This window comes from Lycium barbarum, chromosome 3 (genome assembly GCF_019175385.1).
Source record: "Lycium barbarum isolate Lr01 chromosome 3, ASM1917538v2, whole genome shotgun sequence".
Taxonomy (NCBI): Eukaryota; Viridiplantae; Streptophyta; class Magnoliopsida; order Solanales; family Solanaceae; genus Lycium; species Lycium barbarum.
Genome location: NC_083339.1, coordinates 123575138 through 123599453, shown reverse-complemented (window position 1 = coordinate 123599453; position 24316 = coordinate 123575138). Strand labels below are relative to the sequence as shown.

At 36.1% G+C, this 24316-nt stretch overlaps 3 protein-coding genes and 1 long non-coding RNA gene across 9 annotated transcripts; 1 reads left to right on the top strand and 3 right to left on the bottom strand.

Annotated features, from left to right (window-relative positions):
- Positions 1–839: 839 nt before the first annotated feature.
- Positions 840–3526, bottom strand: LOC132634101 (uncharacterized). The gene is made up of 3 exons (XR_009580041.1): positions 2934–3526; positions 2604–2665; positions 840–1916 (listed from the first exon to the last, which is right to left on the bottom strand). It is a non-coding gene; the product is annotated as an uncharacterized LOC132634101 (long non-coding RNA).
- Positions 3527–4628: 1102 nt separating this feature from the next.
- On the top strand, positions 4629–11045 carry LOC132632208 (DNA-binding protein BIN4). Its single transcript, XM_060348048.1, has 12 exons — positions 4629–4793; positions 6040–6292; positions 6396–6457; positions 8063–8288; positions 8486–8544; positions 8625–8678; positions 9502–9619; positions 9932–9978; positions 10086–10112; positions 10302–10377; positions 10516–10649; positions 10731–11045. Exons 1-12 carry the CDS (start codon positions 4746–4748, stop codon positions 10824–10826), a joined length of 1200 nt encoding a protein of 399 aa, XP_060204031.1. The 5' UTR covers positions 4629–4745; the 3' UTR covers positions 10827–11045.
- A 142-nt stretch (positions 11046–11187) lies between these two features.
- On the bottom strand, positions 11188–12850 carry LOC132632209 (pathogenesis-related thaumatin-like protein 3.5). Its single transcript, XM_060348049.1, has 3 exons — positions 12127–12850; positions 11631–11892; positions 11188–11539 (listed from the first exon to the last, which is right to left on the bottom strand). Exons 1-3 carry the CDS (start codon positions 12611–12613, stop codon positions 11395–11397), a joined length of 894 nt encoding a protein of 297 aa, XP_060204032.1. The 5' UTR covers positions 12614–12850; the 3' UTR covers positions 11188–11394.
- A 1562-nt stretch (positions 12851–14412) lies between these two features.
- On the bottom strand, positions 14413–18873 carry LOC132632207 (uncharacterized). Of its 6 annotated transcripts, none has more exons than XR_009579287.1 (5): positions 18694–18873; positions 16939–17012; positions 15571–15728; positions 15204–15300; positions 14413–15108 (listed from the first exon to the last, which is right to left on the bottom strand). XR_009579287.1 is itself a non-coding variant. In XM_060348047.1 (2 exons), exon 2 carries the CDS (start codon positions 16942–16944, stop codon positions 16507–16509), a length of 438 nt encoding a protein of 145 aa, XP_060204030.1. In that variant the 5' UTR covers positions 16945–17012; positions 18694–18850; the 3' UTR covers positions 16252–16506. The 6 variants fall into 6 exon arrangements, 1 of the variants encoding a protein (XP_060204030.1); XR_009579284.1 differs by having other exon boundaries at positions 15421–15731; positions 18694–18866; XR_009579283.1 differs by having other exon boundaries at positions 15421–15728; positions 18694–18864.
- Positions 18874–24316: the final 5443 nt, after the last annotated feature.

Genomic DNA, 24316 nt, shown 5'->3' with positions numbered 1-24316 from the left:
TCTCTTCTCAAAAGCTATTATTTATGGGCAAATTATCATATTTGTACAAGTCTTATCTTGAATAGCATTTACTATATTTCCATATAAGGTCTTAGCAACATTTTAAACTTTATTTAAATAGTATTTAAAATCCTCTTTTATGCAAACTATCTTTTATAAGTTTTATTTCTAAATAGCATTTTATTTAAAGCCTTAGTAATATTTACAACTTTTATTTAAAATGGCATTCAAAATTCTCTTTCATATAAATTCTCACCTTCATTAATTAACCTAAGTTTGGCCGGATAACCGTAGTTAACGGATTCTAAAGGATGCCTAACTCCTTCCCTTTAGGATAATATAGAACCCTTACCTAGAATCACATTGGTTAAGTAGACTATTAACGGAGGTTTAGTTTTAACTTTACCTTAGTTAACATCTAGGTGTCCTAATTCACCGTTAAATTAATTAGGTGGTGACTCCTTAAAACAAAATAAATAGGAATCACCAATATGTTGTACCCTAATTTAACCCGGGTTAAAATGGGGGTATAACACCTAGCCCCACGGTGGGCGCCAAACTGTTTACCCTGAATTTAGGTAATCAATTGAATTTATAAGTGAGGTATAGGATATGTGGACGAACTTTAATCTATTTTGGGTTGATGTGGAATATATATGGACTTGTATGCAATGATATGTATATGTGAGTGTATGCGTTAATGCCTTGAATAAATATGTAGATATTGATGATTAAGCTAATTGTATTGAATGAACAAGCAAAGCCAAAGCACCACTGATTCAGACCGAGAGAGAGAGAGAGAGAGAGAGAGAGAGAGAGAGAGAGAGAGAGAAAGCTTCAATATATATTTTCTATTACAATGTTCTAGATCTCCTAAAGTCAACCCCTAAAAGAAGGGAAAAATATCCTCTATTTATAGTTTTGCCTCATGGGCCTTACATACAATACAAAGCCTTTTTAGAATAAAAAAACCCTAAAAGGATAAGGTAGGGTCGTACGGTCTGACACCCATACGGTTGTCAGTACAAAGTGGCAGAACGGTCTTGGTGCGTGGCAATTCTGCAACTGGTTAACTGGACCAACGGCCACGTTCAGCTCGAACCTGAAGAAACCGGACTAACGGCCATGAGAACTTGACTTGGAGAAACCGGACTAACGGCAATGCTGAGTTTGGTCCGGAGACACCGGATCAACAGATTTACTTCTCTTTTCTCGGATCAGCCACATCCGGTGAAATTTCCCGTCTGAAGAAAAATCGATCATACTCGTGCTCATTTGGTCATACCCTCGGCCCCCGGTCTCACCGGTCTTACATATATCCAGTTTTAACCGTATACACGTATATGTATTGAAGTGCTACTTGAGAAGTCATTGAAGACTCATGTTTGCATAGGCAGCCATCGTCAACAAATCCTTTATGAAAGATTAAATACATTATGGGTCAATTGCGATCAGTTAGGACATTGTCACGACCCACCCACCTAGGTCATGACCGGCGCTCAGTTAGCCTAAGCCAACCGAGCAAGCCTGAATCATTTCTTGTTAGTAAAAATTTCGGCAGAGTTTCCTCTGTACCGGGAGAAAATTCATAAATCAAAACCTGTCAACCCCCAGTAAAGTAGTCCAACAAGCTACAATACCAACATATTGAGTTTTATAAAGCATCAGCTTCCCAAGCCATGGGCTTTCGCAAAACTTATAAGTCCCAAGCTATACTTTACTAACACAAGCCAAAATAAGATATACAAGGCCGACTTAAGGAGCAAAACTCTAGGATTTGAAAAAAAAAAAACTAATATACTATAGTAGCCAGCAACATGATGGCCTACACGAAACAAGTGCGGGGCTTACTAGATTCGTTGTCAGCCCTGTCTATCACTCTGTCTGAGTCAGAATGTCACCCTCGGCTAAGCTATCTATAGGAAATTAAAACAAGGGAGTGGGGTCAGTCACACCGACTGAGTGAGTAATAATATCAATCATAGCGTTTTATTTTGGACAAGCATATGTATAAGAAATCATGCAACATGTAAAATCATCAAAAGATATCTCCTTTAAACCAACTGAACAATACATCTATGAAAACTATGTTTAAACTAGTTAAATAATCACGTGCTTATTTATTGGGAGGTCCCTATGCCAGTATCAAAATATACGTTCTGACACTATGGATTTACCATAGCCGTCTGACTACCCCGTCAGCTAGGTTCCCTTCTAAAGGGCCTTTGTACAATACGAGTTCACTTACAAGGTGCACCAGGTCTAACGATCCCGACGTTAGAAAACGGGACTCTGGCAAAGGTTCTTCCGAAGTTCCTTTTTCATAATACAAATATATTCTTTCCGTGTCAAGAATTTAAATCCAGCAGTATATATCAACTCATCCTTATAAAAAAATATATATATAACAACTCATAAATGGTATGGTTTAAGAACATCTGGTGTGTAAAAGTGAATTGATGTGCTTTCATATCTAAGGTCATGTTGTTGCTTGTCCGCGTGCAAATAATCTCTTTCATTAACCTACCAATTCTATGCAAGAAAACGAATTTAAAACATGCTACAGTAAAAAAAAAATCAACTATGAAGGAATTATCACTCACTGTACTCTTGCCGAATAACTCCAATTCGCTTCCGACAATTGTCTCCTTGAAGTATCAGTTATCTAAAATATATAAAGCAATATTCGAGTCACATGTGGGCTTATCAGCTGCCAATTTCCCCTAATTAACCTATGCTCATCAGGATACTAAATTTTGATTTCTAGCTACTGCTATTCTCTGTCTGGCCTAAGCATACCAACAACAGGTTTTTCAGTTTTATTCCCCAAATTTAAAACTCTAGAAGAGAATTTCAATTTATTTGATTCTAAATCTTAGTTGTTATTGCTCCCTACCCAACAAAAGGATGAATTTAGTGATGAAAGAACTTACTTGCAAAGTCAAGAATGGAGAAACTAGTTGGATCTTGAATTTTTCTTATCTGGTTCTAAGTCTCTAGCCTTTTTTCTTCACTTCCTTTCCCTGTAGCTCTTGTTTTTTTTTTCTTCTCCTTGGAACTATGCTGCTGCTTCTCTCCCTTTTTTTATTTTTTATTTTGTTTAAGTTATCAAGTAGGTACTAGAGAAGTGGGTGATAAATAGCTTATGATTGAAGTAGTATGAGCCAAGACTTAATACCTAGGTAACTTAGATGGGCCAAGGCCCAATATTTCAGGTTGTTATATTCATTCAGCACCATCTTAAATCTAGTTCTACTGCTGATCATAATCAAAATTCTACAACTCTGATGAAGCATGTTGTGTATAAAGAGACTATACCATTTGGTAATGAGGAGCAAGGATAGATCATTGTTACATACACAACGAGAAATAACTGGCAGAATATGAATTCATCCTCAAATCATGGCTACTATCAAAATGGACTCTAATGAACCAAGACCTCCAAAAGGTCAAATTTTTTTTCTTGAGCTTCCATAGCTTAAACTGCAAGTCAAACTTCACGGTATCTCTAATGATACGTGAGGTCGCGGTATCTCTATCAACAGGAGGCTTTTTAAACTTTGTCGCCACCGTTGTATCCACGGGAATGCTATTTTCCCATCGAAAATGTTTGCAACCATTCATATCCTATAAACATTACAAGAAAATCAGTTTTTGAAAGTAAAATATGTAGATAATGTGAAAAGTGAAAAATTTTTAAACCCTAAAAACTTGTAAAACACTTACTTCGGGCAGTTTACAACGCCAAAAACGACGACCCGGATTATCTTGGGTCCTTGATGTTCTTAGCTTACAATAATAACCGCATTCACGAACATTGGGTTTTATAGAAAAGTTTGACGCTTCAGAGCTTTGAGACATGATTTTCGGGGGGCTAAAGTATGCTGAAAGAGTGAAAATGGAGTAGGTGAAGAGCGACTTGAAAATGGTGAAGTGCTAGGGTTCATATTAACACCTATTGCGCATGAATTTCCTGCGCAAAAGGTAGCATTGTAACTATTTTTTTAGTGAGTATTTTGATTTACTTGCTTAGTTTTTGGGTCATTTAAGTTCCGGACTCCTATTACTTTTGTACCACTATATATACATGCGGTCTGTTAGGTTGAACTCCCAACTATGTAATAACTAGTGTGTTTAATATGGAGTATCTTTTCTATATATAAAAAAATATTACACTCTTTGTTTAATTTATGTGAATCTATTTAATAGACACAAAATTAAGATTTGTGACTTAAATATATTGTAACATTTGTGTGATTTTTTTTTTAAAATTGTTTTATTACATAGGGGGTAGGAAAAGGGGAAATGGGGAAGGGGATTACAACGTGGGATTTGAACCCTCATCACCAACAAGGTGAGTTCAGATAGTCATCCCACTGATTTACTAGATCCCTACACATTTGTGTGATTATAAACTTCATGAAACGTGTAATATCTTTTTCTAGGTTCTAACTTGGTATCTAATACTTGCATTAATGAATTTGAACTCGAGACCTCTGATTAATAAGAGGCGGATAAGTCCATAACCATTAGTAACTATAAAAAAATCTCATTCTGATAAAAAGTAAAAAGTAAATATTTTATTTTCAGATCAGAAATAAAATATAAAATTTAAGTTTTTTGTATAAAAGTTAGAAAAGCAACTGACCTCGAAAGGCGAAAGGCGACTCACTAGCTAAGCTCCCAAGTCTTCAAGTTTTTAATTTATATTTTCCGCAGGGAGGGTTTGAAATTATTGTGAAAAAATGAGTGAGTCTAGAGAAGAATCTCCAGATTGGCTCCGTACTTTTCAGGTATCTGTGTTTTGTTTTCATCTGAATTCATATATTTGCTCTCTATGCAGTGCTCAAAATCGATTTTATGCAGTGAATCTCTGTTTTTAATTAATTGAACAATCATGTGACTGAGTTTAAACCGCCTTTGAGCTTCAGCTTGAATGCATGATTTGCCTTGCTAATGTAACGCTGCTGTTAATTCAAAGTGTTGTTCAAAATGCTTCTTGGGGCAAGTACATTGATGTAGTTTTAGAGCACATTTGTGTTAGGGTATGCGATTTTGTGGCAATTAATTATCGTCGAATAATTTTAAACTACATATAGAGGTCAAGTCAGGTGCGCGGATGCACCTGTAATAGGTTTGCTGTAGCATAAGTTAGGAGAGGTAGAGGTAGGCCGAAGAAGAACTGGGGGAAGTCAGAGGCGTATCTAGTCTTGTAGTTAGGGCCTAACTTTGACGCGCAGCATAAAATTATGGGTTGAAAATTACTAAAATTGTAATAAATAGTAAATATGAACCCATAACTTTAAAAATATAATGGGTTCAATGATAAGAATCTTAAAATTGAACCCATAGAATTTAATCCCAGATCCGCCTCTGGGGAAGTGATTAGACAGGACATATCACAATTTCAGCTTACTGAGGCATGACTCTAGATAGGAAGGTATGGATGTCCAGGATTAGGGTAGAAGGTTGGTAGGTAGCTGAGTGTTGTCGCACTTTATGTGGGAGAGGCAGGGGGCTAGCCTCATCTCCTCTCCACCTTACTAGTAGTAGTATTTAGTAATTGTGTAGTTTCTTATTCTCCAATGTGTATTACTATTTGTTGTTTCCATTTGCTTTGTCTATTGCTATTTGCTGTCATATTTTTCCTACTTTGCAAACTTCTCTTTTGAGCTGAGGGTCTATCGGAAACAACTTCTCTACCCCATAAAGGTAAGGGTAGATCCTAACCTCCCCAGATTACACTGGGTATGTTGTTGTTGTTGTTGTTGTATATAGAGGTCAAGCCAAAAGCAGTAGGTGGGGACCTTCTCACTATAACCTAGTTGCATCCTCTCCTGCTTCTTAAGATTGATGTTAATTCCTGTCCAGGTTGATACTTTAGGGTCAGTATTGAAGTATAAGTTCTGCTGTTTGGATATTAATTCGTTCTCCACGTACTTTAGTTGAAAGCGTGTGCCTTGTTTAGTTATTATTTGTTCTGTTGTTGTTCCATCTTCCTGTTAATGACCAAGAAAATCTAATGTTAAAATGAAACAGGCACCTGCTCCGATAACCTTATCGTCCGGATCTGATTCTCCCTTAGATAACAACAGTGATGATGACGATAGCATCAATCTGAGTAAACTGTTTCAGAAGGATAAACCACCACTTTCAGAGGCCAAAAGTAGTCAGGATGGGCATGAATCTCAACCCACAAAGATGTCTGAAGTAAATTCTCCAATTAAAAATGAAAAAGTAGTTCGCACACCTACTAGGAAGAGAAAGAAGGAAAGTCAGAGTGAAAAAGAAGGTATACAGCTAATCCATTTTACCTACTGAATCCATTGCATTAGTCTGAAAGTGTGAAATTAAAGAAGGGACCATTAAAGATCTTCTCTTTTCCAATGATACAGGAAAAAGCACTGACAAGGTTTTCATGAAGAGAAGAGCTTTAGAGAAGTCTTTCACAGATAAAGTAAGTAGCTTCCTATTATCTGTCTTTATTCTTTAATTTACTGAACTAACCTCAGTCATGGAAGTTCAATTTTTATAATTGACAGAGAATATATAGATAGTGGGTTAATTACTTAAATTCTCAAAAAATGGTAAAGAAGCCACTATGTCGTTCAACTCGTACAATATAGGTTGGTGCTACGTGTTTGCTCATATACAGCTTAAATGAGACCCTTGATCTTTGCTTTTATATTTATTTGTGCCCGTATCTCTAGCTAGCTCTATACCAGTCATATTTTGTAGATGGTGCAGTCAATGATTGCTCCATTGATAAACTTCAATGCACTGTGATCAAATAAGCAGTACCAAATATGCCTTTAGAAAGATCAGACTTTTGGCACGAGCTGATGACAGCCGTGCAGTGCACCACCTGTGTCTGCGTTCCCGAAGGCACCCCTCTCTTTCAAGAGGATTCGCGGCAATCAGGCGCAAGAAAGTAGTGACTTCAATAACCAATCAGTCAACTATTTAGTCATATTTCTTGTAAATGAAGAGTAAATTGTTAAAAGAGCCCAGACATATCAGTACTATGATACTTTTTTGATAGAACAGTTATTCTCCTAAATATATTCTTGTAAGCATTCACTGTGGGAATGACAACAAAATTGCCTGAAAGTGCAGTTCTAACTTACCGTAATCAGTTTCTTGATAGTATTCTACCCTTATGAAGCAAAAGTTATCCACTAGCTAGCAGTTTAGTTTGACTGGAAATCAGTGTTGTCAATGGCGCGCTTAAGCCCTGAAGCGAGGCTCAAAACATGTTGAGCGCTTCGCCTCGCTTTATGTGCGCTTCAGAGTCATCATCAAGGCTCTAAGACATACTTTTCCTTGCCAATGAGCCTCTCGTGAAGGGGTGACACTAGATAATTCATATTTCACTTTATCGTAATGTTTTTACTATTCCTTTGTCCATATATTTGTTATTCATGCTTATTATTATTAGTCTTGGACTAAACATATATAGATTTGTATTTTTGCACCATTGCGCCTTTTTTCATTAAAGCCCACAGTTTATTTGCGCTTTGCGCTTAAAGCCGCAGCTGACTGTAGAGCTTTTTTGCGCTTTTGATAACACTGCTGGAAATACTGTTCTAGGATTCAGGAACAGACAAGATAGTTCAAACCTCTTAGTATGCTAGAATGATCGTTGTTTAACAAGGCGGTTTATAATACTTTGAAATGGCTACTCTACCCAGAATCTGTTCTTGGACAATTGACTTTTCTTACTTTGATTAGCTCGTCCAGAATCGTGCAGATTAAAACCTTTTGACATATCTCCATCCTTACCCAATGTAATGTTTTAGAGTCACATGAACACTCCCACTTGTTTTCATTAGTTTTGGCAATTGCTACAAGTGGTGATTTACTTTGGCCATCCTTATGAAAATAATCACAGTATGCTGTAGGCATCTCGGTTCCTCCTTTGATCAGTTGCCCGAAATTCGTGGACATTAGGCTTAATCCTCAGTCTTTGGATCTCCCATACACTTTATTGATAACTAATATGCAAATGCTGTCGACCGTAGTGATCTTAGTTCTATCTCAATCATATTTTTGGTTCACACAGGAACCTAGTCATGCAATCTGTACGTTGTCATCGGATTCTGAGTCTCCTCATGATGACAGTTCTATAAAAGTGGAGGAAGTCCTTGACAAAGAGTTGCTTATGCACGATGCTAAGGCTACAAAAAAGGAAGGCAATGATGTACTGTCTAAGCAAAAATCTCCTAATAAAAAAACGAAGAAAGACGAACAGGAAAAGAAGATAAAACCAGAGAATCAGCTGAATGAAGGTAAGCCAGTTGTTTCTGGCTTCTGAATTCTAACCGTATGACTTAATATATTAGAGGTGAATGGATCTCAAAACTTTTGAAGCAAGTGTCTGTTTAACCTTAAATTATGGTTCTGCTCTCTTTATCTTGTAGAGTTGTTGATTTTCCTGACATTTTATTTATTTGTCTTTGTAATGTGTTGTTTGAAATTGGTATAGAGAAGGAAGATATGGATATTGTGGAGGAAAATATTCCAGAGAAACAAATCGGACCAAATGTGAGAAACTTTAGTAATCCTTGATGGATCTTGTATATGTTGACTGTTCACTGATTCAATTTTATGATTATTGTGTATAGTTGTCATCTTCAAGGCTGCCTTTGGTGCTTCCCGAGAAAGTACAAAGGACAAAGGTAAAGTAATCAAAGTGTAGTGACTATCTTGGTATGGAGGTGATTACTATGGTTTGTCTGTTTCTTTTTATTCTTTTCCTTCCAGCAAATTTCCTTCTCAAATCAGCCAATTAGTTCGGAGATTCCTAGGTTGCACGCCCTTTTTTTTTTTTTTTTATTTCTTTGGCAAACTGAGCAGTATCTATTTAAATGTCAGAGAAAGAGGACATGGTGGCTTATTCCAGTTTGGCATCTAAAAAATTCACCATACTATGAGGGTGTTTGGATTGACTTATTTTAAGTGCTTATTGGCTTTTAAGCTCTTTCTTAGTTTTTGTAGTGTTTGGCAAAGATAAAAAGTGCTTAAAAGCACTTACTTTTAGGCAAGAAAAGTACAAAAATAAGCCAAAAGCCAAAAGTTGGGTATTCCCAACTTGGGGCTTTTTGCTTTTAGCTTATAAGCCACTTTTAAAAAGCCAATCCAAACACCCTCTATGTTTTCCCAAAACAAAGTTGTTTAGGTGACACTAGTTGAATTCTCCCATCTACCTGAGCTTTTTGTGGGCAGAGTTACCTTATTTGTGTTGGTGAGAGATAGCAGGTATCTGGTGAATTAGTTGAGGTGTGCGCCAATTAGCAACACCGTTGTCAAAAATAAATTAAAAAAGTCGTGTTTAGGCATTAACAAGTTGGCACTTCTATGGATTTTGATCAAGTTAGATGTTGTTGCTACATCTAATGGATTGTTCAGTTTCTACTTGTATTTGTTTTTGTTCCTTTTTTCACCAGTCCGTTCTGTTATTTTCTGCTAAACGTTTTCAAGGCTTGCATCACTTTGATATAGGCACTTGTGGAGTGTGAAGGTGATTCCGTAGATCTGAGTGGTGATGTGGGTGCTGTTGGGAGGATAATTATTTCAGATGGTCCATCAGGGAACCATGAAATGCTTCTTGATTTGAAAGGTATACACATGTTTCTCAAACCTTTGTTTACCAAATTCTTACAAGTCCTAGTCATGGTTGCTTTTTAATATGTTCCAAACAATGAAATAGCTCATCACTATCATTCTGGTATGAAAACAATTTGTTAACTTGAAACAATATGCTATCATATTACTTTAGCACAAATGTCTACAGCACATAAAAACACAAGCACATGTTCTGCTTTAGGTTTGAGAATTGAGACTAGCAATTTCCAAAAAAAATTCTTGCCATATTATTTAATATGGTTAAGATGAAATTTTATATGAATGCTTTAGTTATTTTGTATCTCAGGAACCATATATAAAACGACAATATTGCCTTCCAGGACGTTTTGCGTGGTATGGCACTCTTGTCTCAAGCAATTATTTGCTGTCTTTACCTATCCCCCTCCTGCTCACACACACCTTCTCATATGTAGATCTAATATAATTTTGCCCTTTTGTAGGTAAGCTTTGGACCATCAGAAGCAAAGGTTTGTTTCTGTCTTGTTTACTGATTAATCTGCTGTTTCTATACATGGTGAAGAAATTGGAGAGATGATGATCTTTTTTAGATTTGCTATTCTGATGCCGGTTTACTGTCAGTGTCATTTTACTTCCCAATTTTTCGAAGTTTGTTGTACAATCTTTTATTAATTGATGATTATGTGCTCTCTGATCAGGTGGAGGCCATCATGAATGACTTCATACAACTGAAATCACAATCAAATGTTTACGATGCTGAAACCATGGTTGAAGGTCTAGGTTCTATCTGATATATCTATATTTGTAGCAAGTAGATTTCAACTGTCTTTCTATTGTTTCACTTTGGGAATGAAGCCATTTACAGTCCAATTTGAATTGGCTACATTTGAATCGATCCTTCTAATATAATAGGGACTCTTGATGGTTTCACGTTTGATTCGGATGAGGAGGCTGAAAATTTGCCACGGCCGGCTTCTCAAGGTGACCAGAATGAGAATGTTGATCATCAGAATGGGAACGTCAAAGCGAAAGCTAAGAAAGCATCGGTATGCTCTATTCTTTTTGTTTACACTGTCAGTTGCTTCACTTTCCAGATCATTATATTGAATTTCAAGCTCGCTGTGTAGGCTATGGAACAAAAGAAGGGCAAGAAGGGAGCAAAGATGCCAAAGAAAGTAAAAAAGAAACCTCAAGTGCAGAAGAAAAGCAAGAGCAAAAAATAAGATACTACTGTACATATTTCATTTCATTCGTTATGTATTCTCATTATTTTCGTTTTCCATTTTTTTCCTTTTCTTCCTGTGCTTTGTGTACTTATACGGATCACAAATCATTTAAAGCTAATGAAAGTAGTCATAGGAAAATAGATAATTGGTAGAGGCCACCCAATATGTATTATTTGCAAGATTTTTTCATGATTATCCTCCATATTAGCAAGAAAATTTCTATCGTCTATGACCTTCGATCTCGGAATGTCATTTGCTTTTCCTTTGCATTTGTCCCGTTTGAGGTGAAGTTGTTGGTTTTATTCAACGAATCATCTGACTTTCTACATTTTTGTTAAGTGTCTAGAATGCGGTACTAAATCAAATAAAGAGGAATAATGTTGTAGTAAAATATACTATCTATATTGTAAATAGGCTGCCATTTGTATTGGTTTTGGTACAAGTTTCCTCAGGAATGCCCAGCTATTTCTCGAGATAACATTCCTTACCTTGTCATAAGTCAATCAAATTCTGCTCCGTTCTCTCGTTATGCCAAAACATATCCTGATTTATGCTGTAGACTCATTTATAGAGATATAAACTGAAATATCAGCCCAATATGCACGGGGAAGAGAAGGAGAATGTTTGACGATGAGGCCACTCCTGGGAACTTCTCCATTTTACTTTCATCAATAGGTGGAGTTGTTTCTCCACCGTCGGGTCTCTTCACCCTGTTTCACAATCCAATAGTGATAGATTAGGGGAAAATGGAAAACATAAGATCTAGTGTTTGGATTATGAGATATATTGATACACGATTACCCATTCATGGGGCAGAAGATGATTGTATAGTCGGAAGCCTTGCATGTAAAAGTGCTGGTGCCATCATCATATGCATAGCTATAAGCCCTTGGACAAGCTCTTTTGAAGATGCTGGAATAGAATGATGGACGGCAAGTTGTCGGATTGGCAAACTCTCCGGCACAGCAATATTGGTCTAAACCAAAAGCCTCGCATGCACTCCTGCATGCTACAACATTTCCTTGTCCTTCTCCACCCACCACTTGAAGTTCTTTTGGACAACCTGTTAGATTTTTGGAAAAAATATTTCTTAGTCTTATCTGCTAAATGCTTCTAAGCGAATTTGCATTCAGAGGTGTGGTCTAATAGGCTGGGATAAAAACCATGGAAGATAAGGGTTCAAATCATAGTTGAGGGAACAAAGAAAGGTGATTTATTCCCATCTGCCTCAACCACGGTAGGCATAGTTACCGGTACTTGTGCTTGGTGGGAGGAAACAACTACATAGAGAGCTTACCCATGTTAAGATTGGAAACACAACCAGTGGCATTGCATCCACCATTGACTCCCTGTGGGACTGCAACCATTGGCAGATTATAACCATCAACAATGCTGACATCATAGAAATCTTTGGCGTCTCCCTTACCCAGAGTTATCTCGAAGAGGGAGGCAGGTGGTGTTGCGCCAAGGCCATTACATTCAAGTTTACCACCACAGTCACCTGTTTGACAAGAGCCAACACCAGACGCATCAAAAGTGCAGCCAGTTCTTGCCCAAATGCGACCTGACCATTCAGCGGGACTTGGAATTCTGAGGCTTTGACCAGCATCCAATTGAAAGCCAGTTGTCGAAAGATGAGGTGATGAGGAACCAGACAATGTTCCAGGCCATATCGTGTAAGGGCAGTTGTTAGTAATGGTGAAAGTGTAGGCAAAAGAATGAGAAACCAACGCGCAGAAAAGCAATGAAAGTGCAAGTTCTTTCCAGGATGTTATGCTGAGCATATTATTAGGGTCCTTTAGTTTATGGCTAATGACTGTGTCCTATCCTTCTGAGAGATAGAGCTAGAGGTAGGGGAAACGTAGTATGCAAAAATGAATCACCCTACCATAGTATATACCATATTTGTAGGTGGAAAGGAATTTGACATATTTGATACAAAATCCAAACAGTTAAGTTGCTTTGTTAATTCATCAGCCACAACACTCCACCTCTGGATTTAGCATTTCTTTGTATCTTGGATGGCCCCAATAAGAGGCAATTCCTTTCTTTAGCAACTTCGAGGATGCATGTCGATGGACTATGGAAACCGTATAGAATCATCAGATTGTCGTTGTCCCCACGGCCGAGGGTTTTAATTTGTCTTGGAAGAATCATTTTGTTTGTAGTGCGTAAAAAGGTCAGAATATATTAAATTTTTTTTATCTAGATTCCCATAAATAAATAAAAAGAGAACTATTACCGACATCAATAAAGAGCCATTTTGTTCCGCAATCATGATAATACTTCATCCATTCTAATTTATGTGACGTAATTTGAATCGATATATATTGTAAGAAAATTTTTTTTTTAAAACTTGTGGTATTAATATCGTAACATTTATGTGATTATAAGGACAAAGTTAATTGTTTTTAAATTTAGAAGTGTTCTCATTATTTTTGGAACAGATTAAAAAGAAAAATATCTCAGATAATTGAAATTGAGTGGTAATAGATAACCAGTCTTCATTACTAAGCGTGGAACAAACTACAAAGCGTCAAACTTAAGCTTTTTTACCACAATAGAAGTGGAATTCAACCCAGGATCCGATTGAAAAAGTCATAAGGGCAATATATTGAGATCGCACTGACATTCCTCTGCAATACTACCACCTCTGCTCTATTTCGTAGAAACTTTGTTTTTAATTCGCAATAGACAGTATGGGTTTTAGTGATATGACACATTTTACATTAAAAAAACTAGGAGATAGATAATTATGCTCCTTTTTTTCAATTCAAATTGCAACATATTAATTTGTACCCTTTTCTTTTTGTTATTTAACCATAGTAAATTAGCATGATATGATATATGCACATATAAGGTTTTCACATTCAATACGTTTATTTAATTATTTTCCTTTACGAACGGTTAGCTCCCTTTTATATTTATTAAAAACAGACTGAATTCACGAGGAAGCAAACCAGGTTACATGTCACGGAGTCGAGCACATGTGTTAGGTTGTGTCGGAATGACTTCTTCCCCTTATTTCTATTTTGAATTGAATTGAATAGGGAATGAAATGGGCTCTCTTTTTGTTTCCACCGTAATTAAGTGGATGTCGTCATATCCTACCAACTCAACCAACTCTAATAGCCAATTAAAATGGAGGTAGTTTTGGATTGGCAGCAAAGTCAATTTCACGATCCATTGAAAGATATATATACTCTGTATTCACCATAAAATAGAAATAAAAATAACATATTGCTAATTTACTGAAAGAGAGCACGTTTGTCCTCAGAGAAAATAGTTTACTTTGGTCTTTTGTGGCTGTTATAAATGGGAACAAACGACCAAAAACAACAAACTTAAACAAATATCTCAGCATGCTTGACCTTGTCAATCCGTCGAAGAAAACAAACAATTTAACAATACAATTCTGTTCAAAAAAATCAATATTGGGTACAACTACCTAACAAATATAGTGGATGAACTGCCTCTATTCTTCGGCCAAGTCCTTTATTTCTATCACTATGAAAAAACAGCAAATATTACAATAGCCAATTAGAACAAAACACTGCAACAGTTGGCCAAGGAGACACACATATAAACATGACAGCAGCCCAAGATCAGCAGCCGATCAAGGAAACTAGCTGATATCCATAAAGATTTTTTTTTTTTTTTTATAAATGGCAAACTTGCAGTGAGCCAGTCTTACAAAGGATAATTACAGACTGCAAATCGCCTATGAGATCAGTCATTGCATCTACATAATGTACAATGCTGAGTTTACACCAAAAAGCTAATAAAGAAATGCATCTATGTTTAAGGCCAAGTACGTCTCTACTTTCCCAGCAAAAGCAGCAGCTCACAGGTGGATTTGGCGTTGTCCAAGTTATGCCAAGTAAATTGCCACCAAAATCTTCACACAAAACTGAAAGCCCCCTTTTTTGTAGGTTAGAATGTGTTACGGCCTGCCTCCTTACCCACTAACTAAGCGAACAGGAGGAAGCCTTCATGGGAGCTCTGTTGCAACAGATCTTCCACTGCCAAATACACAATTGACAAAGCTGCCTCCTTACCCACTAACTAAGCGAACAATTGACAAAGCTGCCTTCTCCGAGTGGTCAATGTAGAGGACATTCCACTGGGAAATTATACTTGACTCTTGAGTATGATGACATTGACTCCTACATTCGCCAAAGCCGATCCCACAGACATTGCTAAAATGAAGCTGTGAAATGCCAAAGTGAGAAAACTGACTTCTTATGGTCATCGCCATTCACCTTGTAAATTTGGCATCCTGAAAAGTAGCAAGAGGTCAGCATATAAACAAAATAGTGCATTGATTGGAAGCGCCAATTTAGAATTCAAAGCACAAAGAGACGAGAAACATACAGCAGGTGTAGCAGGTGTAGAACAACAGGCTAGTAACTTTAATGTGGTCAACAGACACCCGTTGATTTGGCTGCTAAAGATTCCTCTTCAGGTAACACTATCAGAAAAGCAGATACAGATCAGCGGAAATAAACACCAGACCGCTGGCTCGAAGTGATTCACGAAATAGGACATTTGCTTTCACAAGATCAGACATGAATTAGGCTATATTACTCACAATGATACAGCATGGCAGTCACACGTCAACGTGGTTAGCTGACACCACTTGATTTGGCAGTTGTAAACACCAGACCGCTGGCTCGAAGTGATTCACGAAATAGGACATTGCTTTCACAAGATCAGACATGAATTAGGCTATATTACTCACAATGATACAGCATGGCAGTCACACGTCAACGTGGTTAGCTGACACCACTTGATTTGGCAGTTGTTAGATTCTTCTACAGACCTGTCCCTGTTTAAGAGTTCAAGGCTTATAGCTGATTCTATCTGTTCAAAGTCTAGACCTCGCGGAAGATCACAGATCTGCTGAATAAGAAAAGAACAGAGTCAGTTACAAACTCGTGATTCTGCTGCTAATGAATACGACAGATTATAAAACATCAATATGATAAGCTATATATTTCAACTCTCCTGACTGTAAATTTTTGAGTTCCTGCAAAAGTAAAACCATTTTAGGATGCCTTATATGAAAAATTCAAAAAGCAAACAATAATTGAATTAAGAGGAGACTATTGCAACAGTGTGAAAAGCTCTCTTCCGAAATCTGCCAAAGAAATAGGAAGTAGAAGTCATAAAAGTAGGTGAGCTTTAATGAGCTCACTGAAAAGAGTGTTCTTCATCTGATGGGGCAAGTTCCTGTAGGAAAGCAAACAAAGTATACATATTTCCACTGACTGGATTCCAATAGACCTCCCAAAGTTAATCACAGAGATTAGTAGGCAACTAAAGAAGTCCAGCAAGCCAACACAGGCCTTTGACAACCCAAAAAAGGGACAACTGTAACTACTAAGTTGTAAAGTCACTAGACAGTAATACCAAATAGAGGTGATACAAAATGCTGCACTATATATAGTTAAAGCCTTCATGTGACATCAACTCGAGCGCATTATCAGCGTTTGCAGACATAACATAGTTACTCCTAAACAGTTATAAAGCTACAGTCTCACAGGAATGTCAAATATAAGTTCTCCTACATAATGGCAAGACAATCAGGTCTGCCATTTGAATTATGAAATTGTTCCTAATCCTCTCCCAAAAGACAGGAAAATTAAACAGACGAAAGGATGGAAATTTATTATATCTAGCTCATGTCCATGCCATCTCCAACTTGACTGCATATGGGACTAACAGCAGTGAAAGATCTCTCAAATGGTGATGGGTGGAAATGTGCATCCCTTCTGCGCTTAAAGGCGCAGCTATCAGAAGGGGAACTATCAGCATCAAACTTCCTTCGCACACCTTTCACAGCCTGCACTTCCACTTGAGTTAAAGGGAAAATCTGTTTGCTAACTCTGCAAAGAGAGTTATGGTTATCATACAATATTCGCTGGTTACAGTTTTTGTCGCAAATGTGTGTCAGCCCAGTTAGACGGCAGCGGTACATGTTCCCACACACATGTTCATTTTGACATTTCCAATCACACTTGTGAACAGGGTTTGGGCCATCTTGGCCAAGAATAGTTGACAGATATATAACATTTGTAGGCACTGCTACCATAGATTTTCCAAGTACCTCCATTGTTCAGTTAATCAGAAAACTTGAGTTTGAGAAGATATCCACACCCCACTCGCCTTGCCCCGGATGCTCTGCAGACTCGACAAACAAGATCCGTCAAGACCGGTGGGAGAACTATGGAATATAATTGTTTGTTTCAAAGGACTATAACCATCTTAAATCTTTTCCTATGGAAACTGAAAAGGCATTATTCAGGTAACTAAACAGACCTCAGTAAAAAAAGAACATAAAATCAAATATCTTAGCTTAAAATACTCGAGCAATTGCTAGTGGAGATTAAAATTTAGCTGGAGTCGTCCACCAGAAGGGTGTTAGAACTTCACAGGGAAAAGAAAAGCCGCATATATATGTAAAGTCAACAGCACCAGGAAATTGACCATAACTGGCCAGTGGCCACAATACAGGCCATCGATTCAAAAGATATCATCTTACCTATGTTAATTTGAACATCTAGAGTAAATCTAATTACAGTGTTATGTTATCACTAAGCGTAATATTGTTTATTTACACATGTTTTACAAAACAGTTTCTTTATCCGGTTAGGTATATTATAAAATCCTTTCTCCACCTACAAATTTCTGACGATAAATATCTAACTTGCACCTAAAATAAAGATCTTGTACAAAATTGACCATTAATTGGCCACAATACAGGTGTATGGTTCAAAAGGTATCATCTTAGCTCTGTTAATTTACACATCTGATTACAGTGTTATGTTATCACTACGTGTAATATTGTTTATTACACGTTGTTTTACAAAACAATTTCTTTATCCGGTTAGGTATCTTACAAAATCCTTTCTCCACCTACAATTTTCCAATAAATATCTAACTTGCACCTAAAATAAAGATCTGGTACAAAATTGACCAAACAAGGCATAAATCAACAGTAAAAAAGTTCCAAATTCAGCTATAGCGTACAGATTTTCCTCTCCCACAATCATTTATGAAAGCATTATAATCAAATCTGAAGAACTACAGCAGAATTATCGGAAGAAAGAGATAAAAATCATAGCTAACCTAAATTCTCAGGCAAAATCATACAGTAATAACAACAGAATATTTAAAACAAAACAGAAAAAATAAAGCAAAAAAAAAAAAAAAAAAAGGAAGCAAAACTTACACTGAAACACTAAATATTACACAGAGTAAATCTAATTAAAGTGTTATGTTATCTCTAAATATTGTAATTGTTTATTTACACGTGCTTTACAAACAGTTTCTTTATCAAGTTAGATATATTACAAAATCCTCTCTCCACCTACAAATTTCCAACAATAAATATCTAACACCAAAAATAAAGATCCTGTACAAAATTGACCTAGCAAGGCGTAAATGAACAGCAAAAAATTCCAATTTACGATTTACACATCTAGAGTAAAGCTAATTACAGTGTTATGGTATCACTAAGTGTAATTTTGTTTATTTACACGTGTTTTGCTAAACAGTTTCTTTATCCTCTTAGGTTTATTACAAATTTCCGACGATAGATCTCTAAATTGCACCTAAAGTAAAGATCTTGCACAAAATTGACCTAACAAGGCGTAAATCAACAGTAAAAAAAAATTCCAATTTCAGCTATAGCGGTACAGATTTTCCTCTCCACAAGCATTAACCAAATCTAACGAGGAATATCTAAGAACTACAACATAATTATAAAAAAAGAAGATAAATGTCACAACTACTTAATTCTCAGGCAAAATTAGAATATTTAAGACAAAACCAAAATTAGAAAGGGAAAAAAAAAACTTACGAAATGAAGACCACCTTCGAAAGCTCTCTCTCTCTCACTTACTTACTCACTTTCTCTCTCTGTGACTTTTTCAGAGCTATGCCTATACTGAAGCAAAGAAATGGGAAGAGTATGAATTACTATTTATAGAGAAAAAAAAATTGGAGACACGGATAAGGTGTTTGATCCGATTCTCATGTGGACGTTGGACGTAAATGTAAATTCACATGACATTCATCTTAAATGCAAATTTAATTTTGTCCTTTTCTTCAATTATATCTAGAGACTGTTATTGTTAATGGACCAGTACGATGTCGTATTGGTCCTATTACAATTACGTCTGTAACGGGACGTGCATCTTCCGTCACGTGCCCCTAGCTTTTTTGGATCTTCTCTAAATTTTTTTTTTTTTTGGTCAAGGTCGTCGTTTGTAACGTTAAAGTAGACTCCAAAAAGGAAAAAGAAAAAGTAGACTTCATAGACGTACCAGGATTTGACACGTGTTGGATACAATGCTCTGTTTGGAAACGAGGCCTTCGTCTTACTTGTTCACCAACAACCCGTTTTTGTCGGGCATATAGTTGGATCCGAGTATTGGGCTTCTGTCCACCATTTTATGGCCCAATTCTAATTTTGCCTCATCCATATTATTCATGGGCAGCTAGTTTTTACCGCGTCATTTAAGTAACAATTATTTTACATTCGTAGTCAACATAGGTAAATTTCAGAAAATTAGTGTCATGTTTTTGTCCCTCAAATTGATGGTCTTTAATTTTTATCATTCGCTTAAAAATGTGGTCGAAAATACCTTGAGGTTCTGGGTTCGAACCCCAGCTCAATCAAAAAAAAAAAATCGCAAGACAAAACTTTTGCAAAAAGTCTGCCTTAAGCGACAGACTTTGTCTTAAGACATAACTAAAAGTTTGCCTTACAAAGGCAAAGTCTGTCGTTTCCGGCATTGGTTCTATGTAACTTCGCCCGAAATAGGCATAAGTTCATAGAAACCTATGTCTTGCGAAAATATTATTATTTTTTACTCTACTGGGTTTCGAACCCAAAACCTCGGATATTTCGGCCACCTTTTTGATCGAAGGACAAAAATTAAAGACCAGCGAATTGAGGGGCAAAAATTAAAGACCATTCTGAAGGGAAATAGTGCAAATTGCCCTGTCGTGTTCATAGGTGGATCTCCCACCATTTAATGGCCCAATTCTAATGGTGCCTCAGCGATATTAATTTGAATTTCGCGAGGAAATTAGTTTTTACGGCGTCATTGAAGGCGAAATTATTTATAATTTTTTTATAGTTGTAGTCGATATAGGCATAAGCTAAATCTTATATATATATATATATATCCCCTCTACACTAATTTAAGTGTCTTACTTTCTTTTATTTTATAAAAATTTCTAAAATTAATTAACATGAATGTTGAAACGCTAAATATTAAACGACAAAAATATCTTCAAAATATTGATCGCCTTTTATGCCCTTTGAAAATTAATTTTTTTCTTCAAAATGTATTTCAATGTTGGATAAAACTGTAGTAACATTTAAAACTTTAACTAATATTTAAAATATTATATTTAACAAAATTCTATAGGATATTAAAAGTAAAACTAAAAAAGTGAAAGTTAGAATAGAAGTAGACAAGTTTGATTAATTATCATAACACAATCTATTCTTAAAGAACTCAGCATAGCGCAGCAAAATGCTGCGTTACGTATTTTTTTTTTTTAATATTTTAAAAAGCTCGAGTAACGGATGTAAACGTTAACACATTTTTACATAACGCATAAAAAAATGCGTTAAAGGTACTTTGATAACATTTTTTTTTTGTGGGGTATTTTGATTCAATTCGTATTTTATTGGGTCATTTGGGTTCCGGACTCGCTACTTTTTGCATAGGATATTATGAATAGTATAAAAAATTTAGTGCGACATCCAAAATTGAATGTATTTACTTTTTGCAGCTACGATATTGTGAATAGTATAAAATTTAGTGCGACATCCAAAATTGAATGTATTTTAGCAACTCCATTTAATTAACGGAAAAGGCTCAAATATGCCATCCAACTATCAGAAATGACTCATTTATGTCACTCGTCAATAGTTTGGCTCATTTATACCATCGAACTATAGAAAATGGCTCATTTATGCCATCGAACTATAGGAAATGACTCATTTATGTCACTCATCAATAGTTTGACTCATTTATGCCATCGCCCGTTATCAAAATGACTCATCCATGCCATATTTCATTAAAGCCGATTTTACAATACCATACATCACACGTGGCCTGTAACTAGATTATGGTTGTGGGTGGGTAAGGTGTATGCATCAGATTTTTTAATAATTTGGTATTTAAAATTAGGCTGGTTTAATTAAATGACACGTGTCATATCTGGTATTATAAAACTAGCGTTAATGAAAAATGACATGAATGAGTTATTTTGATAACAGACGATGACATAAATGAGTCATTTTGTATAGTTCGATGGCATAAATGAGTCATTTCCTATAATTCGATGGCATAAATGAGCCAAACTATTGACGAGTGACATAAATGAGTTATTTTCAATAGTTGGATGACATATTTGAGCCTTTTCGGTTTAATTAATATCCATTACAGTGGGTAAGGGTGGAGTTGGGGGGGGGGGGGGGGTTTGTTTATTTCGGAGAAATGACAAGATATTTTCCGCGGCCTGAAACCCTACATTCTCAATCCCCATTTCCAATTTCCAACTTCCTTCACGCCAAACTGGTCAGTTCGAATACTGATTCTGAAATTCGAACTATTATTCCTTTATTTTTATGTAGTTTTTTCTATTTATTTTCGGTTTCGGCTAACTCCTCGTTGATTTGGTATTTTCCATAGGAACAACTACTTGGTTCTTACGGTTGATGTTGTATTAGTCTGTTGTTTCAGAATCTTAGTTTTGGTTATTCTGTTAATTAACAAAGATGAGTGAAAAGGCTTTGATAAGTTTGACAGTGTTATGAGGGGAAGTAAATTAGTGTAATCAAATTTGTTCTATTTTGGTTAGTAGTGCATCTTGTTGGGTTCATTCTCTAGTGTAATGATGCTATGGCTCTTTACACAAATAGCTGGCTGGATTCTGTAAATACTTTCCTAGCCGGTATACATAAATTATTCACTAATTAGTAATTATACACATTATATATGGATTATACATTACACATCTGCGGGCTATTTTTAGTTTAAACAATTAAGTGGGCGGCTATTTGGGTTAATTCTTCTTACAAGGTCTATCACTAACAGAATTATGATATATTTCACTTGCACATGTATATGCTTGTTACTGCTTTATTGCGGTGAATAATTCCATTTTGCAAGTGTTGTTGATGATTTTTAGTTTCTAGTTTGAGTGTTTTGCGCGTTTACAGTTGTTGTGGTTCACTGTATGTATATATTGTTGGGTGATTCCACTGGAACAGTGTAGTTATACATACTCAGAATCCAATGATGAATGCTAATGTTGCAAGTGCCGAATAACACTCCAACCGATGTTGGTTGTTTGATTTTAAAATGGTTTCTGAGGATTCTTTATGTTTACTTGTTTATAATCATCAAATACACCTAAATCCCAAATTATCTGGGATCGGATTCATTCCAGTGTGTCCAAGCCTATTCAGTATAGTTTCATCACACTTAGACTATTTTACATGGGCCGTCAAGATACCATTACAGTGGGGTGGGGTATTTTGCAGAAATCACAATATCTTTTCCACAGCCTGGAACCCTCCATTTCCGCCGCAATCCACATTTCCACTTTGTAACTTCCTTGACCTATAGAACCATAATGGTGAGTTTGAGTACTTGATACTGAAGTTCGAACAATTATTCCTTTAACTCTCATCACAATCTGGTAGCTTGTGTTTTACGATTTATTTTTCCGTTTACAACAACTCCTCTTTGATTTGATATTTTCGGTAGACCTGCCTCCGGAGATAGTAACAAGTACTTGAGCGCCATGCTCTTTATTTATTTATTTTTTTCCTCCTGGATTCTAGGTAATCATTTGTGCAATCATTTTTCCTTACAAAAATATATGGAGATGGTATTGGTAATTTATTATCTTGTGCAGGTACTGTGTTCGACGTCTAACAAATTTGCATTTATCTCCTACTTCTTTGATAATCTATCTTCTTCCTCTTTGCAGCTCGTTATATTAGTCTAAAATGATTCATTCTTGGTTCTTATGGTCAGAATCTTAGTTTTGGTAATTACCAGAGATGAGTGAAAATGCTTTGATAAGTTTGGCAATGTCAGGCTCCGCCAAGGGAAGTGAATGGTAAACTATAGTTATCAATTTTTTTTTGGTTACTAGTGCATTTGGTTGGGTTCATTCTTTAGATACATGATGCTGTATTTTAAAGGTTCTTACAACTCTATCACTAACAGAATTATATCTTTCACTTGCATATGTATATGCTTGTTACTGCTTTATTGCAGTGCAGGATGCCATTTTGCAAGTGTTGTTGATGATTCTTTTAGTTACTAGTTCGAGTCTGTTGGGTGTTTACAATTGTTGTGGTTTATTGTTGGTGATTCCACCACTGGAACGGTGTAGTTGTATATATTCAGAATCCAATGATGAATGCTTATATTGCAAGTGCCGAATGACATTCCAACCAATTTTGGGTGTTTGATTTGAAAAAGGTTTCTGAGGATTCTTTTCTCTTACTTGTTTCAAATCATCAACTACACCTAAATCACAAATTACTTGGGATCGGGATTCAATCCAAGCCCATTCAGTATAGCTTCATCATGTTTATACTATTGTAAATGGGCCATCAAGATACATGACTCTTCTGCTTTATCTGGGTGTCGAACAGGTAATTTTTTTTGTATGTTATGTTTACTTAAAATTCACGGTTCAACTGTGAAGCCATTGATACCTGGCAGCAGCAGCAACAAAAACAACAACAACAACAACAACAACAACATGCCATTGATACCTAGCAGCAGCAACAACAACAACAACGTGCCATTGTTACCTGGCATAAAGGATATTTCATTTCAAAGACACAAATATTGTCCCCTCATTCTTTTTCTGATTAGTTACATAGTCCTCTCATTTGTACTCCCTCTACTTTTTAATTCCAGGAATTCATTGCCAAATACATAGTTCTACTTGCAGAAAATTTTGATCCTGGAATACAGGATGATCTATTTACAAGTACATACATCCTCGATCCTTTTTTTTTCCTGATTGCTTTATTTTTCCTTGCTGATTAGTTACATGGTATTTTCACTACTTCGTCAAAATAGAAGAAGAGAACAGTATTTTCATTCCTGCTCCCTCTAATTTTTAGTTCCAGTCAATCTTGCCTGATTTTTCCAACTGATGCTATTTGATTTCAAAGACATTTATTTTTTCTGCCTCTCTAGTTATTTCTAGGTCTAGCAGCCGAGGTTAGAGAATTGAAGTCACTCTAATTGGAAATGCACCTAGATGCTTGAAGAGATCTAAAATTTTGAGGATATTGCACTGGTTACCTTCTTGTACTGATCTGTCAGCAATAACACTACTTCTCTGTATGTTTAGCTTACTAGCAAACAGGGTATGCTAAAATATTGGGGTAGTTGAAGTGAGCTTCTGGTACTTCCGAAAACAGGTTT

Coding starts and splice junctions, on each gene's coding strand:
- LOC132632207 (XM_060348047.1), bottom strand. CDS start 16,944: ATGGAGGTACTTGGAAAATCTATGGTAGCAGTGCCTACAAATGTTATA.
- LOC132632209 (XM_060348049.1), bottom strand. CDS start 12,613: ATGCTCAGCATAACATCCTGGAAAGAACTTGCACTTTCATTGCTTTTC. Junction 11,893..12,126: donor TGTTTCCAATCTTAACATGG/GTAAGCTCTCTA, acceptor AAAATCTAACAG/GTTGTCCAAAAGAACTTCAA. Junction 11,540..11,630: donor ATCTTCTGCCCCATGAATGG/GTAATCGTGTAT, acceptor ATTGTGAAACAG/GGTGAAGAGACCCGACGGTG.
- LOC132632208 (XM_060348048.1), top strand. CDS start 4,746: ATGAGTGAGTCTAGAGAAGAATCTCCAGATTGGCTCCGTACTTTTCAG. Junction 8,289..8,485: donor AGAGAATCAGCTGAATGAAG/GTAAGCCAGTTG, acceptor AAATTGGTATAG/AGAAGGAAGATATGGATATT. Junction 8,545..8,624: donor AGAAACAAATCGGACCAAAT/GTGAGAAACTTT, acceptor TATTGTGTATAG/TTGTCATCTTCAAGGCTGCC.